This window comes from Lepidochelys olivacea (genome assembly GCF_965140295.1).
Source record: "Lepidochelys olivacea isolate rLepOli2 genome assembly, chromosome: 22".
NCBI lineage: Eukaryota > Metazoa > Chordata > Testudines > Cheloniidae > Lepidochelys > Lepidochelys olivacea.
The window spans coordinates 6,351,730-6,364,503 of NC_140432.1; the positions used below are offsets into that span (position 1 = coordinate 6,351,730).

General features: G+C 47.0%; 1 protein-coding gene across 7 annotated transcripts in view; it reads left to right on the forward strand.

The window, feature by feature from the left end:
- Nucleotides 1-12,774, forward strand: part of ST3GAL4 (ST3 beta-galactoside alpha-2,3-sialyltransferase 4) — a 188,093-nt gene that overhangs the window by 113,300 nt on the left and 62,019 nt on the right. For 2 of the 7 annotated variants that reach the window (XM_084611835.1, XM_084611836.1), the window contains one exon: nucleotides 3,811-3,914. The exons of the other annotated variants lie outside the window; for them this stretch is intronic. In XM_084611835.1, coding sequence (XP_084467961.1) covers nucleotides 3,879-3,914 — 36 coding nt within the window. In that variant the 5' untranslated portion in view covers nucleotides 3,811-3,878. The remainder of the gene's footprint in view (nucleotides 1-3,810; nucleotides 3,915-12,774) is intronic. 7 annotated transcript variants of the gene reach the window in all.

The window sequence follows — 12,774 nt, forward strand, 5'->3', positions numbered from 1 at the left end:
CAAAGTGTTATTGCTATGGCTCCCTTCAGTGCCGCAAACAGCTTGGAAGTGTCAGGAACATAAAAGTACGTCTCCAATAACTCAAACTGCGCCTAAGCCAGATCCAGCTGCAGCCTGCACCGGGGAAACTTCCACCTCTGGAACTATTCTGATATAGCTACAGGGTCTAGGGGTGGGGAACCCCTACAGCTATACAGGGTGGGAGGGAGCCTTTAATGTAGACCCCCCCTGGAGCACTGCAAAACGGACCTACCCTAGCAACTTCCATCGCAGTTTGCACTTGTCGCCTTCTGGGTGTAAAACAACCCAGTGTAGATAGAGCTTTCCTGTATAGATCAGGGTGTTGGGGCCAGGAGAGCCACTGATCATCTTGCTGCTAGCCAGTCTCTGCCACTCTAGAGGAGAGCGAAGAGACCCCTTAATTCTCATGTTTCTTGTGCGGAGGTAGGGGAAGACTCAATGGCAAACATCAATTCAGCTCTAGTTTGTAGTGGAGCAATTAATGTGCCAGAGGAGAGGACTGATTTCAGGTGGCAACGAGGCTACAGGACTAGGTGAGCCCTTAACCAAGAACCTGTTCTCCTGCAAATTTCATAGATAATAAAGACCAAGGGTTTTATTAATGTTGTCTTTGTATTAATGAAGACCAAAAGCTTCAAGTACATGGAGCATAGCAACAGGATGATGCAGTGCGCTCGGCACTCCCAGACAAGAAAATCAGGGCTCTTCCCCGACTTTGTCCTTTTCCCTGAGGTGTAGTATGTCTCTTAAAGCAACACAAAACAAAAATAAAGCAAAATTGTGATTATTCATAGAGACCTGGGAGGGAAGCTCAAATGCATTGTTGGGCCATTGATCTGCTCAGCCAATCGGGATTTAGGCTGAATTCCAGTTCAGAGGCTCTGAAACCTGCTCTTGACAAACCCTTTTCCTTCCCATTGGGTGGATTTTAGAGGTGTGAATGTTTTTGTTTCCAGTGACAGCTGAACAGAAACGTGACCTACTTTTACGCACTGCCACTGTGCTTAACTATACAGACTGAGTCTCTGCTGGATCTCTTTGGGGGCCAAACCACAAGAAGGGGTGAAATGCACCATGTCTGTGGTTATGCAATTGTGTTAGCTGGTGCCCGCACCACCACCCAAGTGGAGTTGGTTTAAGGGAGTGCTCTCGCTATTTTGGGGAAGCTCCCCAGCTTTGACGTGACGTAATGCACTGAGAACTGTGAGCACAGAGTGGAATCTAAAGGGTGGGTGAAGGTGACTTGAGTATTCCTCTGTCTCCTTAAAAGAGAATGAATGTAAGGTCTGGGTGTGTTGGGCTTGGAGAGGAGGGATGTGATCCATGAAGGGTCTCAGCATTTATCTCTGCTTTGGAAAGCTGTGATCTTCTGGAAATTAACTTATCAATGAAATACAATGAAGCATGTTTTGACTGCCTGACACTTGTAAGCAGCATCATGTACTCTTGACTCAAACCTGTACAAGGTTGGGAGGAGTGGAGGAGATGAGTGTTCTTGCCAGATCAGTTTAATTATATAACTGGTATCTGCATAGCCATTAATGTGCATGACAGGAGGTGGGACAGTAGAAATATATTTTAAGGTGACTTGTTCTCTTTAAATGGTAAGTTTGCATTTATTAAAACTGCTGCTTGCTCATATAAATTACTCTGGGATGCTTCTCTGGAAGACATTACCTTTGAAAGCCCAACCTTAGGGTGTTGCTGATTCCCTCCCCACCGAAATCTCCTAGGTTCCACCCAGTGATCATCCTTGTTACCCTCACGTAACAGCAGGGAGCAGGGCTGGGCCTCCTGGTGCTTTTGCCACGAGCCCTCTCCCTCTGAATTGAAGCCCTTGAATTGAGGTGAGTTCAGCTCAGTCCCAGGGTCTCAACTTGCTTGGGGGTCAGGCTCCCACCTAGCTATCTCCTGCCATCCCATGGAGAGAAACAGACCTGGATTGTGTGTCTCTGATCCCTGGGGCATGCCGTGTTAAGTCTAAAACTTTTTCTGTCGGGGCTTAAACCCAGCTCAGTAACGATCTCTCTCGCTGCCATCCTGAGTATTCTGTTGCATTACAATATGGAGAATGCCAGCATTGTAAGGGTTAACCACCAGCTGTTCCCTCTTTGGGGAGAGGATAAAAGTTGGGCACCCTCGGTCCACTGATCCGGAACCGGAGGGTCGTGTCTGCCCCTCTGTTACAGACAACCTGCTGCAGCCGATCGAAACTCGGGCCTGTTCAAATCGCTCTGTGTGTGTGTCTGTCTCTGCTGTGAAACATCCCCAGTGGGTGACTCCCAAAGCCATACAGGCCAGCCCGTAAACAGGGCAACGAGGCAACGGTGATAAACACAGAGGGAGTATCCAGGGGCAGGTGGAGAGACGAGGTAACTGGAGTCCCTGAGTAAACACCTGCCTGGCTGGAGGCGTGCGGAGATTAAGAGGACAGCCCTTGGAATTAGTGGAGTTTGATGTGCAGGTGGTGAAAGCCGCAGGTAGGAGAAACCACACATCTGTCTGGGAGTGCTGCAGGGGGTCGCTGTGGGGAGATGGGATGGTGATCGTGAAGGTCAGATCTTTAGGAAATCCAGGTAGTTACAAAACCTCAGGTAGTGAGGGAGGGGAGGCTTAATAGTAGGGATCCCCTTGATCAGCTTTTCATCAGGTGGCTAGGTCTCTGTATGTGCTCTGTAGAGGCCCCCCCAATCCAAGGGCTAAATTAGTATGTTCCTTCTCTAACCTAGTCCTTGAGTACGACCCTTGTGCCAAGGTCTGTTAGCCCATGACCCTACCCCCAAAGAGCTTTCGCCTGGCAAGGACTAATCAGCCACACTTTTAAAAGTGGCCTCTGATTAGGGGAGCCCAGCTTGAGGCCCCTTTGTGAGGTGCTGAGCACCTGCATTTCCCATTGACTTCAGCTGGAGCACCCTGAAAATCACATTCCACGTGCCTCCCACTCATTGCTTAATGTTCCCTGGCTGGAGTCCTAATAACGGCCCTGATCCTCCAAATCCACTCGCGTTACTCAGGGTGGAGTCCCTCCACAGTCAATAGCAGGTATGTAAAGGCTGGCAGAGCTGGAATGAGAAACAGCCTGAGTACCCTGCCCCAGAGATCAGGGTTGGTCTGGCCAATAGACGGGAGTGCCTCCCATGCCGTATCCTACCTCATCACGCCCCTGTGAGCAGGGAAGTATTAAATCCCCATTTGATACAGAACGAGGCAGAGAGAGATGTAAGAGCCAGATTTTCAAAGGCCCCTAAAGAGGCAGATAGGCACTGTTGAAAATCACCCAAGGCCCCTAAATACCTTTGAAAATCTGGCCCAAGGTCAGGGGGAATTGGGGTCCCACGCTGGCTACCACACTATAGCATCACCGCTCCTGTAACGCTCAGAGAACCACGGTGGGGGAGATAACATCTTCTATTGGACCAACTTCTGTTGATGAGAGAGACATGCTTTCGAGCCACACGATTCCCTCCCTCACCTTGTCTCTCTAATATCTGGGAACCAACACGGCTACACCATCACATATTACCTCAAACGGGGTGAATGGGAAACAGAATCGTGGTTTGTTTGGGGAGCACTGGATGTCCGTCCTTACTAAATAACTAAATTTAACAGTCCCGCGTGTGTGCAACGGGAATATATATATACCCTACCAGGAATATATTTTTATAGCAGAGGGAGAACAGCAACGAAATCCAAAAGATGTCCTAATAACAAGGTCCAATTATCGTGCAAAGAAATAAGTGGGTACATTCCAATCTCTGAAACATAATAACAGACTAATTAATCAAACAGGAACTGCCACCTTGCCGTTCTGCAGAGCTAGTTTAAGACCTGGGAAATTGAGCTCAGCATTTGAACGCATGGCAGACTCGGGAAATGCTCACGATTCGTGTGAGGTAAGCTCCGATGGCTTTTTATTATTAGAACTACTTGGTTTTGTTATAAAGGAGCTGTGATTATTGACAGTGGTTTTGTAGACTTTGACTTTAGAAGGTGGCCAGCGATTTGGGGAGTCTTGGTAACTGGGTGTCTGACTTGGGACATGGTAAATATCAAGTCACACTTGAGCAGCTTGATCTGCCTGCACCTAAGATGAATTTGTCAGGAAAGGTAAATGGGATGTTAGCTCCCACCACCTGCTCAGGTACTTTTACAACTGGCAGTAGGCGTGAACACCTTTGGGAGATCCAAGTATTCTGCAGTGCCCGCACCCTGTGCAGGAGTTCTCGAATCACAGAGACTGGAGAGACCGGATCCCATTCCAGTAGGATCATCTGTGTCCTTCACCCTGCAGTGCAGGGTTAGCCTCAGCACTCCAGCATGGTGTGTTTCTCAAGTTCTCTGCCCATGTAACTTCAAATGTTACCACCACTTCCCTTAGGATACTGTGGCAAAGCCTGCTAGATCTCACACTCAGGATGTTTTTCATGATCATTCAGTCTATATTTTCTTTTAGCTGACCTTTGCATAGACTGGCCTGTGTGCTTGGAGATGGTCAAATGCAGCTCTGTCTGATGGGCCGTTCACAGAGTGAAACAGTTATGGGCATTCCTAGAAACGCTTTGTGATGTTGCTGGCTAATACAGTGCGCTCCGCTCCATCCGGATACACTTATAGGGAGATCTCAGGGAATCCAAGCAGCCTGATAACGAATGGTGGTGGCTGGGGCTTAATTAGAACAGGTATAAAATCAGGATTTTAAAAATAAATCTAAACAAACTTTAAAAACCTGGTTGTTGCCCTATTTGAAAACTTGCCTTACCTCTAACTACTCGGACTTTCTAGCCCCACCCTCTTGTTCTCCTTCTACATCCATACCTGCCTGCAGTTCACCAATAGCATTGATGTCTGTGCAGTGACGTATCTGACCAATAGGGGGCAATACTATCTGCTAGGCCTAACACTGAATATCGTTATCAGTCCCTGCTCGGGGATAGGAAATAATCGGGCCCTTCATGTGCCTTATATTCAGTCGACAGTCTCTGGCTCTAGACGAAATCATGCACTTTTCCTTTAAGAAGCCTAATGCAGCAGTATTGGCATTTATGGCACATAAGAAGACCCCCAATGCAGTCTGGTACTTCGTGTGGCTGGCGAAAGATTTGGGCTAGTGATGGGTCTGCACCAAACCTGAGATCCAAAAATCTTGCAAACTTTCGTGGTTTCATAGCGTGTAATGCCAGATGGGACCATTAGATCATCTAATCTGGCCTCCTGTATATCACAGGCTATTAAATTCCACCCTGTTACTCCTGTGTTGAGCCCAATAGCTGCAGTTAGACCAAAGCATTTAAGTTGTCAGAAGACTGAACTGTTGTGAGTGCCCAGTCCCCAAAGTCCCTGCAATGGCAGGGAATTGGTTAGGTGAGACTTGCTCAGGTGATCCCAAGGTGCTGCAGAAGAAGGTGGAAAACCTCCCACGGTCCCATACAAGCTGAGCTGGGGAAAAATTCCTTCCTTATCCCAGATCTGGTGATCGGCTTGACCAGGAGCATGTGAGCAAGGCTCACCAGCCAGGCATCTAAGACAGGATTGTCCATGCCACTTTGGAGCACTTGTCCTCCCATAGGTGCCGACTCCGTGAGTGCTCCGGGGAGTTTGTACTTTATGGCAGGTGGCATCTAGTTCTGGGGCTTGGGCCCAGCTCTCCCTGGATACTGGGTGCTCTTCAGGGTAGGCTTTCCATGCTCTATTTCAAAGGCAGTGGAATGGTGGCTCTGTTCAGATTGGCGTGTAGAGACCTCCAAGAAGCTTTGGCTAAGCTCAGTGAAGTGAGTCCAAGTGCCGTTGGGCTCCAAATAGGTTGTGAATCTCACATGATTGAACTGACTCTACCCCTGCTTCTAGCCAGGTTGGACTCCTGCACCAGAGGCCCTTCTCTCTGGGACTGCTTTTGCTGGAGTGATGCATTGCTGAAAGAAGGCAAAGAAAAAACTGACCTCTCTCTCTCTCTGCAGTGTGAGAGATGGCAGAGTTCTTGGAGCTACTGTGAGCCAGTTCTTTACTATTATCCACTCTGGGTTTTCCTGTCCCTTAAGTTTCCTTTACTCAGCACTTTACATTTTTCAGAGCACTGTCTGAATATGAATCTGCCTATCACCCCATGAAGAAGTAATAGTGTCCCTGTTCTGCAGCTGGAGAACTGACGTAGGGAGGTTAAGTGACTTGCTAAAGTCTACGTGGTGACTCAGTGGCAGAACCAGGGTTTGAATTTGGGAGTGCCTGGCTCTCAGCTAAATATTGGGACACACAGAGTCTGTGCGGCTCAGCTGGGAAGTAAAAGGCCAAGCACCTGAAGTGTGTTTTAATATATTCAAAGGACCATGCTGCATGGTCTCCCATGGCCACTTACTTCTTGTAATGAAACAGCACATTGGAAAGTTCCAGTGGATTAAACAACTCTGTTCATCCTCCGATCCCCCTCTGTGTGTATCTGCCCCTTGCTGTTATACAGCAGTGAATTCCACTCACCAACTCCTTTCACTTGTGAGAGTGGCTGCTAGGAAATTAGGGAGAAATCCACTAGCCTGAATGTGTTGTATGTATGCAGCCCTGGAACTGTTAGGAGCTTGTTTTCTCGGTATTGCAGCTCTTAGCTCCTAGGAGCCTGTTTTCTTAAGAGGCAGCTCAGGTGATGTGAGGCAGAGTTGATGCAGCATGTTGCAGAGGGGAGACTTGCCTGCTGTGTGTGTGCTCGCTTGTTCTGATTCTGTTATTTTCCTGAATCTGAAAGATTTGAACAGAAAAGTGTAGAGTGATGGTTGCTTTTTGAGTAGTGAAAATATACAAGTGAGTTCAATACTTGAGGGCTGTGTGTCCACACTGTGAAAAGGATTTTGACAAAGTGGAAAGGGATCAGAAAAGAGCTACAAGAATGATTCGAGGTCTGGGAAACCTGCCCTACAGTGAAAGACTAAAGGAACTCAATCTATTTAGCTTAATAAAGACGTTTAAGAGGTAATTTAATCTCTAAACACCTGGATGGGGAGATGATTTCTGATATCAGAGGATGCTTTAATCTATCAAATGCAGAGTGAGATCCAATGGCTGGAGCTGGATAAAATCAGACTAGAAATAAGGTGCAGATTTTTAACAGCAAAGATAATTAACCATTTGAATAATTTACCCAGGGATGTGATGGATCCTCCATTGCTTGAAGTCTTCAAAAAGCTACACTCCAATTCAGCCAGAAGTTATGGGCGTCATGCAGGAATCACTGGGTGAAAAGCTAGGACGACTGACTAAATAAAGGGTCAGAATGGTCTCTTCTGGTCTTAAAATCTAAGTCTTTGAAAACAACAGTGAAGAAGGTGGTGGTTTTATTAGCAGGTGTTATGAAAATTGGGCATATAGATTATCATCTCTTTCCTGATTTGGAAACCAGTTCATTGAGACTTTGTAGGAGGGTAGTAAATTACAACAGCAGAATAATGCAGTTTACTTCTCTATGTACCATTTGCTATAGACATGATCACTGGCATGTAGCCCTTTGTAAAGATATAAACAGCGCACATTTATTTAATGCATGCGATAACATACAGAAGTGAAAATAATCTCTGAGAATGTTGCACCAATAACTAAACATAGTGATTCACCTCTCCTGCCAGTTGGGGTCACTTCTCAGTGAAAACTGGCTGTGAAAGGTCCTCAGAGCATGACTAAGCCTTCCAGTCATCTTTACTCAAGATGAATGTGCAGGCTTTTTACTTGGACCCTAAATCACTTCCTCTAAATCCTTGGATGGTGATATATTGGTTAGACAATAAATGTTCTCCCATGTGCCCCAGTTCAGACCCCAGGAAATCACATAATGAGCCTGAGTACACAGCCCGTTTTTCTGAGGATCTCAGAGCATTCCGCAAACAATAATTCTCACTCCTCTTCCCTCTGCCCGGTGATGTAGGTATTAGCCTCAATTTAGAGACTGGTAATCTGAAGCAGAGAGGGCTTGCGGCCCGCAGTGCCCACTGATTCTGGATGCCCAACCTGGGACATCTGGAGCCTGATTTCTAGCAGTGCTGAGTACTCTCAGCTCTTGCTGACTTTGGTCAGAATTGTGAGTGCTCAAAATCTCTGCAAATTAGCCCCTGGATGCCTCCAGTTGTGCACCCAAAATGAGTGGGCACTTCTGGAAGCATGATCCAAAACGTGGGGCCTGACATCAGAGAGGTGAAGGGTATAGCTGGGATTAGAAGTTGCTAGGGGGTGTGGCGGCTCCTGCTGTAATAAGTAGACTGTTCTCATGCTCTCTCTATCTGTGGAAAAGCACAGTTCATCCCCCTCCTGTAATATGAGCCTATAGGGAGAGACCGGGAATTCACACACCCCTTTGGCTGAGTATAAGATTAGAAAAGGAGTTTGTTTTCTAAGAAGGGGAAAAAGAACCCCCTCTTCTCCCTCCTCGCCCTCCCCAACGCTCTTGGCAAATATAAAATGCTTCCTACAGACCTTCCCTGATGTAATCTTCCATGCCTCCTCCTCAGTAATGGCATTAAACTTGGCAAAGCTGTTGCTAGTGTACTAGGCACTAAATATGTCCGTAAATATATTTTAGCTACTACAAATCCATTTTAATTTAGTACAAAATAAGACGCAAGCTAAAACCTGAGAAGTGTGGGTCCACCAAACAAGGGACATAGACGTTATGATATTGACAAGCTAAAGTCCCTTGAAATACAGAAAGCTTTTGTTATGCAGTTAAAGAACAGGTTTCAAGCACTTGTAGACCTTGATGAAGAAGAGGGGAATGCAGATGAGGAGATCAACAAGAAGTGGGACAAAGTAACAGCACTTTATAAACAGAGCAGTGAAGCCTGTCTAGGCTATAGGAAGAAGAGAAGGAAGGAGTGGATTACACCCAGCTCATGGAACGCCATAGAAACCAGACGAGCTCTGATGAAAGAAGTGTTAGACACAAACTCCCAGAAGCTAAAGGACAAATATCACAAGCAGTATAGCAAGGCATACCGGGAGGTCAAACGCCTTGTGAGAGCGGACAAACGACTTTATATTGATAATCTGGCAACACAAGCAGATGGTGCAGCTGCTGATGGTGAACAAGGAACCTTCTACAAAATGATGCAGCTTATCAGTGGTAAATGACAGACACCAACAAACACTCTCATCAGGAAGAAATAAGAACACCTACTAACAACTGACAAAGAACAAGAAATGCACTGAATAGAGCATTTCAAAGAATTGCTGAACAGGGAGCTACCGAAAGAGGAAGCAAACATCCAGGAGGCAGAAGAAAATCTTGATTTCAACACAGACACCCCAACTCAGGAAGAGATCATTCAAGCCATCAAATCCTTAAAAAATGGGAAAGCTCCTGGCAAGGATAACTTGAATGCAGAATTGTTCATGGTAAATCCTAAATTACCAGTATCTATCCTTGCCCCTCTATTTATATCAGTCTGGGAAAGGGGAAAAGTGCCAGGTGAGTGGACCAATGGGGTTACAGTGAAGATATGAAAGAAAGGAACTCTCAGTGATTGTAATAACTGGCAAGGTATCACACTTTTATCTGTGTCAAGCAAAGTATTGTGTAAGATCATAGTCCGGCATATATCGGAGGCAGTTGATAGCATTCTCAGAAAAGAGCAAGCTGGTTTTCAGAAAGGACATGGATGCACAGACCAGATTTTCGCTGTACAAAACATAATAGAACAGTGCTTAGAATGGCAACGGCAACTCTACATACATTTGATAGACTTTGAGAAGTCTTTTGATAGCATTCACAGGACCAGCCTAGGGCGCATTCTACAGGCATATGGAACCCCTCTCCGTATGATCAATGTCATTAAAAGCTTCTATTTCAACTTTGCGTGCCGTGTTGATCACGGTGAGCTCAGTTTTGAAGTAAAAAAAGGAGTATGTCAGGGATGTGTCGTGTCTGCCATCCCCTTCAGCATTGCCTTCGACTGGGTAATGCAGCGTACAACGGAAGACATGCCAAAAGGCATTAAATGGGACACCCTTCTCGTCCCTTGAAGACCTGGACTTTGCAGATGATGTCACTCTCCTATCACATACCCAATACCATATACAAGAAAAAAGAATTTGACTCAGCTCATTCAGCTAGCAAATTGGACTGAAAATCACCTGCAATAAGACAGAGATCATGACCTTTAATATTGCCTCACCCTCACCAGTACAGATAGAGGATTATGTTCTCAGCAGTGTAGAAACATTCCTATGCTTGGGCAGCACCATCAGCCAGGATGGTGGAACAAGCCAGGACATCCGGAACAAAATCAGTAAAGCCAAGAACGCCTTCAGGAGCTTAAATACGGTCTGGAAATCATCAAAATACAACACCAAAACCAAACTCAAGATTTATCAGCGCTGCCTACTTTCAACACTACTTTATAGTGCAGAATGCTGGGGAATGAGGAAGTCTGACATGTCCAAACTGTCTTCATTCCATACAACCTGCCTCAGAAAAATTCTCTGTAACTTTTGGCCCAGAACAATCTCAAACCAAGATCTGAGCACCATCGTTGCCAGGAGGCGTTGGAGATGGATCAGTCGTGTGCTTCGGATGGAATCTGATTCTGTCACCAGAGTAGCAATAAGATGGACACCTGAAGGCAAGCAAAAACGAGGCTGCCTGAAAACAACCTGGTGAAGAGCTGTGGAAGCGGAGCTGGAAAATCTGGGGCACAGCTGGGGAACCATTGAAAGACTTGCCAGAAACAGACAGCAGTGGAGGAGTTTCGTTGCTGCCCTAAATGCCAAAGGTGTCATAGGAACATGATGATGAAGACAAATACGTTTTAATTGAGTACAAAATAACATCATAAATTAAAATGTTGTGTCCAAAATGTCAAAACCAAAAAATGGTAACCAAGAAACGTCATGAAATACGTAAGGTGGGGTGTAAGTTGTGTATTCCAGTTGTTTGTCTTCGCCTATAAAGGTCAGGGTACTTCACCATAATCTTTTGGGTGGCCTCGGGGACAGCAGAAATTCCTGCTGCAGAAGGCGCCAATCATTGCCACCAAGCACACACGGAGCCAGGCACTAAACCTGTGCCGAGGGGCCAATAAACCTGGCCGAGTGGCTTTGCGACCGAACTGCACCTGTTGTCTATCTTTGAGTCGCTTCAAGGCTGCCTTATCTGCTGTTAATAGTGATAAAATGGAAGCTCAAAGGACAGAGGCTCTAGGCAGCCTAAACAGTGTTACTGTGGTGACAATAGTCCATCCTTCATCACTTAACACTGGGCAGTACAATCACAGTCTGCTGAGCCAGCTACCTGCTGGGACAACACATGAAAAGAACACACACACATACACAAGCCAACTGACGTCAACCTCGACCTGCTACTAGGTATGGAAAACCACACGCTGCCTGGTGTTCACTAGGGTTTTACCTCTTGTTACCGTGCATTAGCTCCCATGCAGTAAGAAAGCACCTTTGTTCCTAGTGACGACACACCCTAAATCTTTTCTCACCCCCTAGGATTGAATGTCCTGTCGTGTGTGCCCTGTCGTCCTCTCTCTCGGCTGTTTGTCTACACGCCCATGTGCTAATTTCTTGGATGGACTATGCCCGAGCGATTAGTATGAGGATCGCTAGGGCTGCTGCATTTCACCCCCAGGCTGTGGCTCTGTCTGGGCTGGCTCTTTGTAGCCAAATGAGGCTGTAATGAGTGTTGGGAGTTCTCTCTAGTCAGGAACTTTTATGTTTGTTCCGTCCCCAATCCCTTATGTATAAATTGTTCCCGGCAATGGATTCCTGTGCAGACGTATGCTAATAGTGCTTTGTTCTTGGGTTCAGTCCTTGCCTGCTTATCGACTTTTATTTATTTTTTTTAAATAGCTAGCAAGTATCAATCCAAAGGTCAGGGAGATAAAACAGCAACATCATTTAGTGCTACAGCCTGAATCAATACAACAGATGTGTGGCGAGCAGGAGCCGTGGACACATTAGTGGAGTCTTTCCCCCCTGGGTGTACAAGTAAAGCTCTGAGCTTCTCTTAGTGGTGTTAAACCCTTCCTGGTGCATTTCGGTATTGAAGCTTCAACGGTAGCAGGACCCGACCGTTTCACAGATCGCACCGTCGTCCTCCCCGGTGTGTGTCTCTCAGATGGTTTGAACCCTGAGCACGCTTCCTTTCCTTGCAAGATACTGGAGAGGAGTTGTACTTTCAGAGACACCAGCCCTCCTTCCCATGCAATAGGGGCTGGAACATGGCCTTCTCCACTTGAAGCCAGACTCTCAGCTGACCTTGCTGGTCACGCACATGCGTAACCCCTCCAGGCTTCCCATTACGCTCCCAGCTCCTTCATGAACGCTTTCCCCAGGGCACTAACTGGCCCTCTGCTTCCGTCACTGGGGCTGGCCCGATCTGCGGAAGGAAATGAATTGCATTGGTTTCCAAGACTGCTGGCGTCGAATGCACCTGCTGCGAGGCTGGGGCACCGTTTCTGGGACCAAAGCCAGTGCTGTGGGCAGGGGCGGCTCTACCGATTTTGCCGCCCCAAGCCGCCGCCGCCGCAATAAAAAGCTGCCACCAAAAGCCGCCACGGCGGGAAGAGCGGCGGAGCGGCCGCCGAATGGCCGCTACGGGACACGGCCAGCCGCCCCATTCTAGATGCCGCTCCAAGAAAGCTGGTGCCTGGAGCCAGCCCTGGCTGCAGGCCTTGAACAACTGGTGGACGTTGGAGTGAAAAGTGCGCTTGGCCGGCAGGGCGAGCGAAGCAGGAGTGAGCGCTGTGGCTCTGAATGAGGACTGCACATCACTGGAGC